This window comes from Artemia franciscana, chromosome 17 (assembly GCF_032884065.1).
Source record: "Artemia franciscana chromosome 17, ASM3288406v1, whole genome shotgun sequence".
Taxonomy (NCBI): Eukaryota; Metazoa; Arthropoda; class Branchiopoda; order Anostraca; family Artemiidae; genus Artemia; species Artemia franciscana.
In genome coordinates this window covers 11,618,739-11,635,235 of record NC_088879.1, presented here as the reverse complement: position 1 = coordinate 11,635,235, position 16,497 = coordinate 11,618,739, and the positions used below count along the sequence as shown (strand labels likewise).

Below are 16,497 nucleotides of genomic sequence, written 5' to 3'. Positions count from 1 at the left end.
ACATAAACCCATTAGAAGGTGCAAAATTTGTGTTTGTCGGTTTCAAACGCGCCTTTTATACCTAAACATTTCTCGGATTGATTCCTTGATATTTATAGCTTATTCAGTCCTTTTATAGGTATTTTTGCACCAGTGAATAGGATTTCACGTATATGTGGTACACAGACTGTACATGCTTCGAAACGGTCGCGTCCAACTTCAAATGGAAGCAGTACTGAACGGCCCTACCAATCGTCAAGTAAGTTTCCTTGAATCTCCAATTTAGAACAAAATAAATATTCTAATGATATACTTAAAGGTTAAAAACGACAACGGAGATATGCTATTGTAGCAGTTTTTTTGTAATAATAGAAATAATAATAAAAAAAAACAAATGATTTATAATCTGAATAAGAAGTGCTGAAATATTCTAGAAAATCTAGGATTTCAGAGAGGGGACCAAACCAACCTCCTCTCTGCGTTTGCCTGTTCCTAGAGGCCATGTCCCTCTCTTATTTTTGGAGGAAATTTAACAAGAAAACTTAAAACTGTTTTTTAAGAAATAGGCTCTTCAAAGGGACTATATCACATATTTTCCTTGTAAAGCCCATGGTCATAGTACTATTGAAGAAAATAATCACAGTTGATTTTTAATTTAGGGGAGGGGGTGGCGAATTTGTCAAAAAGTAAAAATCAGGTGTATTGTGCGAAGTCTTTTGATTTTATGGAAGAAGTGGAAAATGTAATTGGATTTATGGAGTGTTTGAGTACTCCCCCTTGTCACATGCTTGGCAAGTAATATTCTTTTAAATAAGAGCCATACAATAAACATTTGTTTTGGACTAAGAGGCCTAAACTTTTTTTCGAGAAATGCGAATATAAATGAGAACCATGAGCGCAAAACGGACTGGGCTTATAGCACACATATATCAAATTGATTTAAGTTATAAATGCGTAAACCAAAAAAGTCCGTGAATTAAGAAAATCAAGTTATAAGGATCAGTCTTTGTAAAGTCGTTTTTGTAGCCCCTCACTTTTACTTATGTTCATAAATTTTAAGAAAAAAGTTATTTTCTACTTTTTAGTTGCTTTTGAAAACTGTGAAAATATAGTTTAAGCTAGTCAGTATAATTAGTAGTCACAAATTAAGTACAGTGTACTGCATATTGCACAATTATTAGATGCAGAATGAAGAAGTCAGATGTCGATTGTCGACAGTGTTTCCTCTTTGCTGTCAGGATACAACTTTTGATGAGTTTGGACCACTTGTAGTAGAAACTGCCACTGACTTTCGTCTTTGGTAATGTTTCCTATTAGTTCCTGAGCAAGAGCCACCCCCTTTTCAGCATGATCATTGACAACACTGATTGACAAAACTGTCTCTGCCGCACGGATGTAGTCTTCTTGTTCTGCTCACGTGTTCGGGTCTATGTCAAGAAAATTATGCAGAAGATCCATTTTATGAAACAGGGCCATGGACTTAGCTGAGAAAAATGTTTCAAATTTATTTTCTTTGAATGTTTTTAAGTCCACAGATATTTTCCTTGTATGTTCATTCACAGGCTGTTCTTCTTCAGTGAGTTTTACTGCTTCCACCATTTGTTTCTTTGTGTCATAATCTATGGAGTCATCAAAAAACGCCAGACCTACTGTTTCTGGTGATAGATACCACAAATCCTTGGCCGTCTTCATGGACGTCTCTCTGGAAATTTTTGAATTGATTGCCGAATAGTCCAACAGTGATATTAATAATTTATAATCATGATATGGTGCACTAGCTGGTTTCAAAGCTGCCATCCACGCTCTTATATTAACACATGCTGCAAAGATACACACATCTTGCAACCCTTTTCTTCTTTCTTACTCAAACGAAACTGCCCTCTGAACATCCAGATTTTCAGACTGTAGATGACCTTTGACAGCCACCATGCATGGTGTGTTGCCCCAGATGCCCTGAATCAAATTCCTCTCTCAAGAACCGAGCCCAGAAAGATTATAGCTAGCTCCAAAAATTTTCTATAATCATCCCTTGGTGGACTTTCTCTAAGGTAACCCTTAGCAAACTCAGTGGTACTGTCCTTGATATCTTGAACTGACGTAGATACGTCATCGCTTGACATTCCTGTTTCAAACCTGGATTTATCAACAAACATCCAGTACTGTATATTGGAAGGAGCAGATATTGATCCAAGACAAACTTGAAATACAGCACCGATGAGCAGTTCCATGACGTGATGCCTGCATGCAAGGGAAGAAGAATTGACTAGGGAGTAAAATGCTTGGAAGATTAAAATAAATTGTGTTTTTAAACAATATACGAAACCATTGTATTTGGTATTCAAAACATTAATGTCATTAAGCTACCCCTAAATATTCAAATGTAAGGGCGAAATTTTGCATGGTGCATTATTTTGTGTACCTGAATAAAATTAAAGGGTAAGAAGATGATATTTTCAAACTTGAAAAATAAGCTCCACCCTATTGCACAGCTTCTAGCCTGTGCCCCGAGGAATAGAGGGGGAGAAGCTCAAGGCATCTAAGTGTGCGTATAAAATGGACCCAAAATGGGAAAATATTTTTTATTTTTTAGGTAGTGTTTGTTATGAATTTTCACCTGGAGATCGTGTCACAGTGAAACTAGTTGCATCTGACCGCCATTGCACCGGCACTATCCGTTATGCTGGTTCCGTTAGTTTTTCATCTGGCGTTTGGTTTGGCGTGGAGCTTGATTCATTTGACGGCAGAAATGACGGAACGGTACAAGGTGTTCGATATTTTTCTTGTCAACAAGGGAGAGGTGTTTTTGCCCCAGCTAGCAAGCTTGAGATGTGAGTTATTCCTTTCTTTGCAAAAATATATGTTGATGGAGATGCACCTTTGGCCTATAAAGTCCAAATTGATCCTAATAATGATTTATTCAAACTCGGAGTGTCGGTGACATCAAAATCAAAGTGTTTGTTGCTTTATTGATCCGTTTTTTGTCTCTTTTACTCAAAAACTGCCGTTTTTCCTTTGGCTTTTTCAAAATTATGAAGTTTTTTGGGCAGTACCATATTTTCGTCATTGAATAATGAAAATGAATAACAAAGGTAATTTTTAAACTGACAACGCTTTTTAACAGTAATCAGTTGATTCCCAAAGACAAACCAATCCTTCAAAAGAAAGCTACGGCTTCTTGAGCTCTTTATTGCCATAATACCTTTAGCTTGCTTTTGCTATTTTTTCCCCACGTTTCTATTTTTCTAGTCTGAAGCTCCCTACAACCAAATACTTCATAATTTCACATGCATATTTCCTGCATCAAAAATTGAATTAATGATTTTCCCTCATTTTCAAGGACATATGTTGTTGTGGAAGCTTTAGGTCGGTACTTTCAGTGATAACGATGATAAAAAAAAAAAAAAAAAAAAAAACAAAATCTGGCCTTTGAGACGTACTGCTCCCAAGCTTAAGCGTCATTTAATAGCAAAAATAAACCTCTTAGACCACATTATATTATTAAAGGCACACCTACCTAGGTAATATGACGTCACTATTGTGGATTTCGAAGTAGATCATTTCTGTGTCTCAAAAATTATTTTGGTTGGACAAAACATCATAGTTGGCGAAAAACGGATTATTTTACATTAAATAAATTATTTTACATTTAATAAACGTCTTTTTTTTCGGGGCGAGAGGGGATGCCAAAACTGAAATCTAATATTAGGGGCACAAAAGTAAAATTGTTAGAAACAAACTATAGAAGAATGAATTTAAAGTTCTCCACGTTGTTGATAAATCTTTTCAATCTTCTTATATAATCATGTATAATAATGTGGGGAAACGACACGTAATTGGAATTATTTTGAACATAATGGCTTTATAAAAAATATGATTGGATGCATTTAGGGAATAGGAGGTTTGGAGGGAGGGAGGCTAGTTGTCATCGGATCACTTTTGATTCTTGAAAAAGGTGAACTTTCAGTTTCTAGTCATTTGAGTCCTCTGCAAAGTTTATGCAACCACCTCTTCCATATAAAACCTATATGCCTCCGCGGTATAATTTACAACCCTTCCCGTGGCTCTGGGGGGGGGGGGTATGATGACAACTAATTTTTATTATCTTATCTTTTGGTTATTTTAAACAAAGTCACAGTCTCAAAATTTTAATTTGATACATTTGGGGAAAAGAGGGTTGTGTCAAGGGAGATAGATGCCCTACCGTCAACTATTGACTTATAAAAAAGGTAACTAGAACTTTCGATTTCTAATCAAATTAGCGACCTTCGAAGTTTATACGACCACTCCTTACATGAAAACCTTATACGCCTCCGGGGCATACGTTAAAACACTTGCCCCCGGCCTCTGAGGGGCTGTGTTGAACTCGGAGTTCTTGTTATCTGATGTTTGAACTATTTAAAAAACGACCATCTCAAAATTTATATCGGATGGGTTTGGGGAAAAAGGGCTAGGGGGTGGGGCTAGTTGCCCCTGGATCTCTTTTGACTCTCAAAGGGTGAACTAGAACTTTCAATTTTCAACCAAATTAGCCCTCTCAGAAGCTTATACGAGTATCCCTTCCTTAAGAACCATATATGCCCTCAGAGCATAACTTGCAGCGCCTACTCCCGGGCCCTGGGGGTTGCGTCGACACCTGAGTTTTTCTTATCTGGCCTTTGAACTATTTTTAACAAAATGGCTTTCTCAAAATTGTTATCGGATGAAATTGGGGATAAAGGGTGTGGGGGGACTAGTTGCCCTCGGATGTCTTTTGACTCTTAAAAAGTGAATTAGAGCTCTTAATTTCCAATCAAATGATCCCTCTCTGAAAATTATACGAGCATACCTTTCATAAGAACTTTACACGTCCCTAAGACTTAACTTATAACGCCTGTCCCCGGGCCCTGGGGGGTTGTGTCGACACCGGAATTTATATCGGATGGGTTTGAGGAAAAAGGGGCATGGAGGGGAGCCAAGTTGCCCTTCAATCTCTTTTGACTACTAAAGAGTGACCTAGAACTTTCAATTTCCAATCAAACGAGCCCTCTCTGTAGTTTATACGAGCATTCCTTTCATAAGAACCATATATGCCCCAATCGAATGAGCCCCTCCGAACTTTATGCGACGACCCCTTCCATATCAAGTACATCCTGGAAACAAATAAATAATAATAATAAAACATTGGAGCCGTATGGCATCTACTATAGGCAACGTTATAGCGTTGCCTCTGCCTATTAGCCATTCCAAACCCGTAACCGGCTTTTGCTTCTGCAGATATCCTTCAGCGAAACATATTCAATTTTCTGCAGATACCCCTCAGCGAAAAATATATTCAATTTTGTTGAAGAAATTAATAATTTTATTGAATATATATATCCAGGGCTGGATATACAGTTTTGACGCTCTTAGGCCCAAGGGTTTTTGCCGCTCCATTTTTGCGAGGTTTTCGGAGAAGTCCCAGACAATTTGGGGATAGTGAAAGCATTAAACAGAGTGCGACTGATGAGCCAAAAGTAATGTAAGATAGAGGGGATACTGAGCTCTCATCTTCCGTTCTTGGGAGACATCTGGCAGTTTATAAGTGGCCACTGAGTTCCTATGCTGTTTTAAAATCACTTTTCTGTGAATAGGCTATATGTCAGTGGGTTGCACCTGCCACTTTGACGATAAATAACATTGATCGAGTGATATTTCATTGCACCCCAAGGCATCGTGCGCCCCTAGGCTCGGGCCTATTTGGTAAATCTAAGCCTGTCTACATCTAATGCTTGATATACGTGTAATAATAAATACTCTATGTGTAAAAGACCAAAAAAGTAATTCGCGTGTTTATGAATTGCTCTCTCTTGGTGTGGTCCTTTGAACAGGGTGGGGGGGTGTGTACTGGCCCCTGATGGTCGCTCGAGGGATTCAAAGGGTGCTGGAGGATTATAGATAGCTCACTACAGACGAATTGCAAATTATGCAGTTCTCATTTGTATGCAGCAAACCAGTTTTTGGAGATTTCAGTGTCTGAACTTTTCTGTAGTTCAATAGTTTCATAATAACTTAATAACGTAATAGAATTACTAAGTTACATTTTCCTTTTCTATATTATTTTAGAGGAAGGTAGAAACTTTAGTTTGTATATCTTTCTGTTTAATTGCTATTGAGAAATAAAAATGTATATTTTTTAAAATGAATATTTAAAAAATAAATAGCTAATAGTTTCGAGGTGACGTGTAATATTTTGTATTGAAATGATAGGCCTTAGAAGTTGGGAACCACTGTTTTAAACCAATCTTAAGAGAATCCTTTCTTTTATTCCCCTGTGACTCTCCTTTCGATTTGATTTCTCGACAGAATGTAAAAATTACCTGTTATGTATTTGGTAAGAACAGGACAATTTGATTTCAGGATTTTTTTTTCCGATGAAACGTTAAATTTTGTCGGTCTAATTTCAATTGAAACCATTTTATCTGAATCAGATATTTGAACATAGGTACTATAATACTTTTCTAAACCAATTGAATTTGCAAAACTAAATTTGGCAAAAACGTTGTTATCAAATTTGCCATCATTTTCCAAGCAACCATTTTCACTTAAATAATGATTTAAATAACCTTTTGACAAAAATAAGAATTTCTGATAACAGTGAAGAGCTAATTGATACTTGAAACAGAGAACTTAAGGATTTCTCTTTAAATGTGAAGTATGTTTTTAATTTTGAAAGAGGTCGTTCTGCCCTAATCCTCTCTGGCTTCTCATATTTCGCAAAATGAAACTGTATCTCCCTTGTCAAGCAAAAACGGTATTCCCTTTAGTATAGCGTTTTTTTTTGTTTGAAATAGGATATACTATACTCCTCTCTACCTTCATACACTCCTCTCTACTTTTTTATGCTTTACTGAATGGTAAAAAATCTTTCTTGACAAGTATAAACGGTGTTCTTTCTAGTATAACATTTATTTGTTTTTAGTTTGAAAGAGGACGCTTCACCATACTCCTCTTTGCCCTCTCATGCTTCACGAAATGATACCATATCTTCCTTATCGAGCAAAAGTGGTAGTGCAGATGATGCAAAACCTTTAAGAAGAAGCCTCTCTACTAGGTATAGAAATGAAAAACTAAAAGAAAGTGAATTCGATGAGAAAGCCCCCCTTTCAAGGAGTGGATCAGTAAGAGTTGTGTAAGTTATTTCCGTTTCATTCTTTTTTTTCTGAAAAGAAATCTTATTTTCATGCTGTAAATCCAATTTTACCACATACTTTGAATTCGCCTAACGAATTTGTCATCCGAAAAAGCTCAGATCAAAACATAGTATAAATGGTTTGGTAACTGAACACAACGGTTTGATAAGTGAACACAATGTTTTGGTAACTGAACACAATGGTTTGGTAACTGAACACAATGGTTTGGTAACTGATGACTATCAGAGTCAGTACAGAAGTCCGTGAGGGGTGGAATATTAGCTCAAGAGAGTTAATTAGATTAGTGACCACGAAAAATTGTCTAAGTAAGTTCGAGAAGGTTGAAAGGCCACACTAGGCTTTCCCTTCTCTGGTACACTTGATTAATTGTCAAAACTAAATGGCACATTCTTATAGCCCCAGATACAGGCCTTTTCATGGGTGTGATATAACTGGCCCCGGTCTGCTGCTTAAGAAAGGCTCAACTCTTTAAAGCATGCATTTCATTTCAAGTGAATTTTACTAATTTCACTCTTTTATTGTCGCTTCTCTTTCATTTGACTGTCCCTGTTAATCTGTATCAGAAACTAATGTAGTGATCAGGATGGACCTAGGACTGCACCAGGATTCAACTCGAGTTCTTGGAGACTTCGGTGCCTGGTCTTAAGCTGGCTTAAGCGATGTGTATACTTGAGAGAGAAGTATTGATCCTTGATCTGCAGCAATTTACTTTTCTCGGTGTCTGAGATTCCCGGTGTGTCTGGTGTCCGATGATTTCAGTAATTTCAATATTGTGAAAATCGTGATAGCGAAGGACAACCAGTTTTCAACATTTGGACTGATGATTTTAAACGTTTTCAATTGAACTTTTTAGGAGTTTCAGAAACTCATCTCTATTGTTTACATAAACTTAGGTGATATAGAATTTATCTATTCAGTTAGGAAGGGGGGAGGAACATAGTTATATAATTCAACACAAAGTAAATGATCGTATCTCAGAAACGACGATATTCTAGACATGAGCACGACCGTTTCGTAATGTTAGTAAAATTGGTTTTAAGTTGCCCAATTAATTGCGTAAATTCATTTCGGACTGTGGTAGGAAGGAGTTTTTGACAATTGATAATAATTATTTGTCCAAGAAAATCCGACTAAAATTGGCTATATTAGCCAAAATACGGCTAAAATTGGCTTCAGCTGCAATGACGTGACTGTATTTCGGAAAATGATAGAAACGAGTTTCCAACAATAGATAATAATCATGTGTCGAATAAAATATGCCTAAAATTAGCCTTATTAGCCCTAATAAGGCAAAAATTGATCTTAAGTTGCAAGATAAATGACGCGACTGCATCTCGTACAATGGTAGAAACGAAATTTTGATAATGTATAATAACTATGTGTCGAATAAAATATAGCTAAGATTAGCGATATTACCCATAATATGGTTAAAATTGGTTTGAAGATGCCCTGTAATCATACTCTGCCTGTAATCATACAGCCAGTCCCAAGCCTGGAAAAAGGAGGAGGGTTGGTGGGAGGGCTAGTAACCCGCCACCGTAAAACCGATTACTCAAGAAACAGCAGCAGATAGCCTCGGATTTTAGTCAGGGAGACCCAAAATGACCATTGGCAGGATGTTAGAGAAGGAGGCAAAGTTGGCGAGGTCTTCGATGGAGGAGCTTTGGTCGAGGGCTCGGGACAGGTCGTCGTGGCGAACCACCGTTGCTGCCTTATGTGCCCTCAGGCGTGGGAGGACCTAAGTTTACGTAAGTAAGAAGATGCCCAATCAATGACACGACTGCATATAAGACAGTGATGGAAACGAATCTCTGACAAAGGATTATAACTACGTCTCAATTAAAATATAAAATAAGTTGTCCGAAAGATGTGGCTTGATTCCACTTTATAGGGCTATAATCAAAAAATGATTAGTTTTTGATCATTACTCGTTAAATGATTACTTTTAAATTTCAAGTTATTTTATATGATTAGTTTAAAATATTTGAAATCAAGGCTGTATCCAGGGGGGGGGTAAGAGGTTCGCCCAATTTATTAGTAATGATTAATAATAAGTACCAATTAATTACTAATAAGTTGTCCGAAAGTGTGGCTCAATCCCACTTTATAGGGCTGTAATGAAAAAATGATTACTTTTTAATGATTACTCCTTAAATGATTACTTTTAAATTTCAAGTTATTTTATTACATAAAGTATTGGGTGAGAGGATGGCAGTGCAGGTAGGGATGGTGTTGGAGTAAGAACCTCTGATGAGCATGGTAATTTGCCACCAGCTTCATGGGCTAAAAAAATTTGGTTGGTCTGTATTTAAGAGCACAGATCTTCATTATCAAAACAATCTGGATTGAAAGGGGATACACCTTCCAAATCCCTTCTGGATGTTTGATGATATGAAAGCTAAGGGGAAAGATTTTCCTAAGAACTCAGCTGTGATGTAAATGGTGACAGTTTTTCTTGATGGTGACGGTTGCTCAATGAAAAAATACTACCGATTTTGATAATTAATTCTGTTAGGCATACAAAGATGTTACGTATTTTAACTATTATGCAAGGGTTCTGAAATGCCACAGCTATTTCGTTTCTATCATATTTCTACTTTTCTTGATGAATAACGAAGAAGACCAGCGTCCAGCCAGTGACTCACGAAGCTTCTTACTCGTGAATAGGCCCTAATGTGATGTAAATTAAAGCTGGGATTTGATAAAGACTGATCAAAAAAAAAAAATGCTTGCGGTCAACAATGATCGCGCCAGCGGCGTGCGGCTGCTGCTATTTTTTGCCGCCACCGACCTTCCCTTATCAGCACGGCCCCGGGGTCTAGTTGTATAAAAGCAATCTTAAAACAAAAACAAAATAAAAATACAAGGCAACGTCATTCAGCCAAGGGGAGGGGGGCTGGTGCCTCCTGCTCTTCCCCCCTTATAGGCGCCCATGAACAAACTGTTGGATCTCAATCAAAATCGGTATGAAGCAACAACTTATGCCAGGCACATAGCAAGGATGGAGTATAAGTTCGTTCAACAGTACATCGTCGAAAATAGGGCGTTGGGTCTTGAAATAGGAGTGGGAAGAGTCAAGTTCATGTCATCCACATCCGTAGGAAGGGCTTATTATGTTGCAATTAAATGTGAAGAAATTATTGCAATTATGCTACTAGATCCTTTAAAGCTTCGAGTTATATCCTTTAGGGGGTTTAAGTAAAATAACTAAATGAAATTACCATGTATACCTTTAGGTTTTGTGGAGGGCCGTCACATTGACGAGGGCAATCAATACGAAACGAAAACAAGCGTATCTGTTAACAAGCGTATTTCCGATAGTCGTGAGAATCGATATTCACCGGCGAAATGCTTTTTTTTTCCTTGGACTTAATCAGCGTTGTCAGCCAATTTTTTTGGTTTAATGCAAGGTTTGATGATGACAGGTTAGGTTAGATTAGGTTTGGTTGGGCTAGGTTAGTTCAAGTTAGTTTTTAACCCATTTCTGATATTTACAATCAAATTCAACCTAATCTAACATAACATAAAATTAACATAACATACCTAAAATTAACATAACATAAACCTAAAATTAACATAACAAACCTAAATTAACATAACATAAACTAGCATACCTTTAACCTTTACTATCATAACATGCGTAAGACTGAAAAAGCTGACTTGCAAAGCTAATTGAATCTAACCAGAAAAAAAAAGGAATTTCCGACATTCACCGGGGAATGTTATGTTGAAATATCGTAATCATGTTAATAACGATAAATATCGTAATAACTTTATCACGTTAACATATCCACAGCATAGTTTTTGTGCCCATGAAACTTATTTCATGGGTTGTCTAATTCCACCGACAGTTCCATCATAAAATGGAACATTCAGTGGTCCCCTGTAAGTCAAAATCATACATTTTTCTCGTGGGTTACGAATTCTGGACCATAGTTGCATGACTCATGGGTCGCAGTGGCGGCAACACTTCAAGAGGTCTTGAGACTGGAGGTCTGGCTCAGTTTTGGAAAGATAATTTGATTTTTTTTTAAGCTGGAACTGAAAAATAAAGGAAAATGTTTCTTCGTTTTGCACTGAGAATGGCTGAATGGAAGTTTCGGTTTAAATATTACCATTTTTCTTCTTTTTTTACTGATTACTAACTACCTCTCTTCCTTCGTTTCCTCCGTATTGTCATTTAGTGATTTTGCAAGATTTGTATTGACAACACATATTTATGAATCCCATACTCATTGACATGTGTTGTATTTTAATACGGAATCTTATTTAAATAAATTGTGATTTAGAATCCGAATCTTATTCGGAATCTGTATTTGAATACGGGATACGGTTCTACAGAATAATTTAAAACATCGCCAAGGATGGGCCCAGCACCCCCTTCACAAGGACACCAGGGCAGCTTCAAAATCTCAAGTGGCACCATCTATAAAGTGATGAGCATTTACCTTTTGGTGATCCAAAGTCAAATAAACACCAAAGAATGCAAATACCAAACACCAATTCATTTTAAAAGAAAATAAAAATTACCGCTGAATTTATTTTTCTATTGAATATCAAAATATTTAACTAACTTGAACGATACTGTTTCTTCAACTTTTGTAACAATAATCTAAAGATAACAGCCAGAACGTCAAAATAAGCCACTTTTTATTTATATTTAATTAATAACAAGTTTTATTTCCCTTTGATCGCTGTAGTCTGGATAAAAAAATCCTATAATTCTATACAAGCAGTTCGTTAATCTTCGTTCCTAGGAATCATTCTTAGAAGATTCGATGTTTCCAGTAAGTTTCTAGTTTTAGAAATTTCTATTCATTCCATTCCCCAAGGAAGGTTGAATACCAGTTTTCAATAAAAGAAAATGAAGAATTTTACAACAAGGCAATAACACAGAAATCCATTCATCTAAGAAACATTTGGGGAAATTGCGAAATTTAAAGATAAGATTTTCCTAGTTCTTAGTAATAAAGTCAAGCATTAGAGCGTAAAGAGCTGAAATCATCGTGGCTGTGACAGACAACAAAATTGGAAACTAATAAAATGAAATTCAGAAATGCTATTACATATAAAATAAATAACATCAACTGGCGATCGAAGTGACAAAAAGGGAAGAAACAAAGACCCAATTGGGTCACACCAGCTTACAAAGCAGAATATTTTTAGCCCAAAGGGGAAAAGTCAAATAAAAATCCAGCATTTTTATCCAGGGTCCAGTAATTTTGTCTATAGCCTCCACTTCACACCTCCTTAGTTCATATGACACTACTACATATGACTATACCCTAGACACTACTAGATGCTGATCTTTACTTTTAACATCAATAACAGCACTTCTATATACCCTAGTATCTTGTATTGATCCTGCCAGTCTTCGTCTTACTGTAACATAATCAATAAGGTTTGCTGTCTTACCATCACCTGAATACCATGTCAACTTATGGGCCATTTTATGACCAACTACCGTTTTAGTTATAACTAGATTGTTATACCTACAAATTTGCAAAAGTGTATAGCCATTACTATTTTCTTTTCCACACAAAATTTACGTAGGCTAAGATACCATCTATGCCTATTTCTACCGACCTGGGTGTTAAATTCTCCTTGTATACTCTGTATATAACTCTTATAGACTCTGAGTCTCCTATTAAGTCCAGTTGGAATCGTCTGAATTTGTCTGCGAAAATGTCGATACGATAGTCATTTTTTAATGTCGTAAATTCCAAGTTTCAATTTTCATGTTTTTTAAATCATTGAAACTATTTTGACCTAAGGAAAAGCAATGATCCCGGATACCATTGCAAGACGGGAATCAATATATCTTCTCAAACATACACCAGAGCGCTTAAGCCGGCTTAGAATCGGACAGCATGAAGTCCCTGGGACCTTGAGTATGAATGGAGGCTTTGTGCAATCCTGGGCCTATCTTGGTCATAACATGGTTTTCTGCTTTTGGCGATGCCCCTCTATCAACAAGAATCGAAATCCTGCACAGACAGTCCCAAGCCTATTACTTCTGACTCATTATATATTCATGCATACAAATATTATGCTACTACAGGGAGGCAACACATAGCAGATAAATTAGCTAGGAAGAGGTTTTTCAGCCCGAAAACGCCTGTCAAAAACAAACCAAGCCCAGAAGAATTATCCATTAATCAAAATCTCGTGCGAATGCTGTGTCGTTTACTAGGCTATAATTTCCTCAAGTGGCGTCACATTTTGTGCATCACTTCGCTTTTAATTAGTTTTTTTTTTAGTGGCCCGAGAAATAAATTTGGCTGTATTAGAGCTTATAGTAGACTTTTTGAAATAAATATCATCTAGTTTCCCAGCTCCTTGGGGTAGATTTTACTTATTAGTATAAGATATCGGAAAAAAAAACTCTTCTTCGTCTCCTGTAAGTGGAGTGCAGCCGGATTCGTTTCTGTTTACCTCTGAAGCCAAGTTTACACAAAATTTTGAAAATTGGATAAAAATAAGTTTAGTTTTAAAAAAGTTGAATAATTGGGAGTTAGGATTTAAACAATGGCTTGTCCAGAATAATTTTTTGAAGTATGAAGAAACGCAGTGCCGGTCCTAGCTCCTTGAAAAATTATTTCCATGTTCTCCACAAGTTTCACATTACAAAGCCCATAAGTAGTTGACTTGGACTTTTTTTTTTATTATTCGAAGGTTTAAAAAAATGATTTACTTTTCTGGAAATATGTTGGAAATCTCAGAAATATCAGAGCAATTTTTTCTTCTCGATTTCATGATCATTTTTCTTATTCTCTACACTTCAGAATCCCCATGTTTCATTTTGTTGTTTCAGAATTTATGGTGTGCCATCAATAATTCTGATTTAGTTATAATCTGATCCATCCCTCTATTAAAGGAAACAAGAGCTAAGAGCTCATATGGCTCTTGTGACGAGGCCAGAAGAGCTAAGAGCCAAGAGCTCATATGGTATGAGCTCTAACAAAATTCTAAGAATCAATAGATTGATTTAAAAGGAAAATCAGAGGCTTAATGGCGGTCGGGATTTAAAATTAGAGCTCTGAGTCACGATGTCCTTCTAAATATCAAAATTCATTAAGATCCGATCGCCCACTCGTAAGTTATAAATACCTAATTATTTCTAATTATTTTTCCAAGATTTTAGGTTTCCCCCTCCCATCTCCCCCCCAATGTCACCAGATCCGGTCGGGATTTAAAACAAGAGCTCTGAGACACGATATCCTTCCAAACAAGAAATTTCATTAAGATCTGATCAGCCGTTCGTAAGTTAAAAATACTTTATTTTTTCTATTTTTTTTTCGAATTAACCGGCCCCCCACTCCACCCCAGATGGTCAAATTGGGAAAAAACTACTTCTAATTTAATCTGCTCGGGTCCGTGATACGCCTGCCAAATTTCATCGTCCTAGGTTACCTGGAAGTGCCTAAAGTAGCAAAACCGGGACGTGGCTAATACCAATTGCCATAAAAAGCAAAAAAAAAAAAAAAAATTTACTTCCTCCAATGTTTTCTTAGATAAATGATTTTGCTGTGTATTACCATATCGCAAAGCCCCTTATTTTGTTTTATATCAAGATATTGCGTCCTATTTGGGGAGAAAATATATAGATCACCAAGTTTCTAAGGATTAGAAACTTGTTGGAAATATTGTTTTCCAAAAACAGTTTCCCATCCTAGAGATGAAAAGCTAATGAAGCATTTAGATAGAATCACACGATACCTGTATCAAGAGCATATCCCTTCGAAGGGGAAATAGGATCCCCAGCATTATTATGGAATCGAGTGTTTATATAGCCTCTTCTGGCTTTTATCTTTTGTTCATTGATGTTGAAATTACAAGATAGTAAGCTCTAGGCTAAAGCACTATTATCCAACGGGACAACGCTGATATTACAATTACTAATTGGTCTAAGCAGAATTTCAATTTGTTGCTTAAGGATAGAAGACTGGAAAATCATTAAAGTGAAGTTATTAAAATTTATTAGAATTTTAAAAGAGTGGAAATTGACTCATATCAGAAATCAAGTTCAAAATAAATAGAAATTACTATGAGTGAATAAATTAAACAAAATACGAATAAAAATCTCCCGAACATGATTATTGCTTGTGTCCTAAGGGCGCCAGAAATACCACTTTAGGGAATTTTTGGTTTCCAAGGTCCTATCTGCTGCTTTTTATTTTATATAATACTGATTCCATATTGTTGGCTAGACCAAAGAACATGATTTATTTATTAGATTAGAAATTAGCGCTAGTGCCAAAAAACACACAAAAAAAAACAAAAACACCGCTTTGTCCTTTCTCGGCTATATTTTCATACTCTGTGACTTTATATATATATATATATATATATATATATATATATATATATATATATATATATATGTATATATATATATATATATATATATATATATATATATATATATATATATATATATATATATATATATATATATATATATATATATATATAATATATATATATATATATATAGGAATAAGTGAAGATGAACAGGTTACATTAGGTAATGAAAAGATTGATCAGGTTGGGAGCTTCAGTTACCTTGGTAGTATTATTAGTAAAGATGGTGGAAACAGTGAAGATGTTAAAAGTAGAATAGCTAAGGCTCAGGGTTTTTTTTTCACAGTTAAAAAAAGTTTAGAAAAATAGAAATAAAAGTCTACAAACCAAGATTAGAATATCGGAAGCTACAGTGATGACAGTGGTCAAATATGGCTCTGAAGCATGGGCACTTCGAAAAGCAGATGATAATTTACTAGATGTTTTCCAGAGAAATTGCCTACGGATTGTTCTTGTTACCCGGCTGACTGACCGTATTTCAAACAGTAGGTTGTACGAAAAGTGTGGTTCAATCCCGCTTTCTGGGGCTATAATGAAAGAAAGGTTGAGATGGCTAGGCCACGCTCTACGGATAAAGGATGACAGATTACCGAAGATTGTCCTTTTTGGCCAACCGTCTGGGGCTACACGGAAAGCAGGTCGTCCTTGTCTTGGTTGGGAGGATGTCATAAATAAAGATTTATAGGAAATGGGAACTTCCTGGGAGGGTGTAAAGAGGGAGGCTTTCAGTAGATTAGGTTGGAGGAGGAGCGTATGTATGATTTTGCAGAAACTATGATCAGACTTTTGTTGCTACTTTATGTTTGCAAATAATGCTAATAAGACGAATTATTTCTTATTATCATACTGAAAGACTACACACGGTAGGCACGTTGGTTCTGCCAGATTCCACCTTTATGAGCTACTCCAACTAGTTGGCCTAAACTATGGTGTAAAATTTTCATTGGGATAAAATTAAAACTATTCGGAGACTCCCCTTACTCCT

At 36.2% G+C, this 16,497-nt stretch overlaps 1 protein-coding gene across 2 annotated transcripts in view; it reads left to right on the top strand.

Moving 5' to 3' along the window:
- Positions 1–16,497, top strand: part of LOC136037851 (CAP-Gly domain-containing linker protein 4-like) — a 149,133-nt gene that overhangs the window by 71,710 nt on the left and 60,926 nt on the right. For both annotated transcript variants that reach the window (XM_065720696.1, XM_065720697.1), the window contains exons 8-10: positions 119–238; positions 2,570–2,807; positions 6,917–7,126. In XM_065720696.1, coding sequence (XP_065576768.1) covers positions 119–238; positions 2,570–2,807; positions 6,917–7,126 — 568 coding nt within the window. The remainder of the gene's footprint in view (positions 1–118; positions 239–2,569; positions 2,808–6,916; positions 7,127–16,497) is intronic.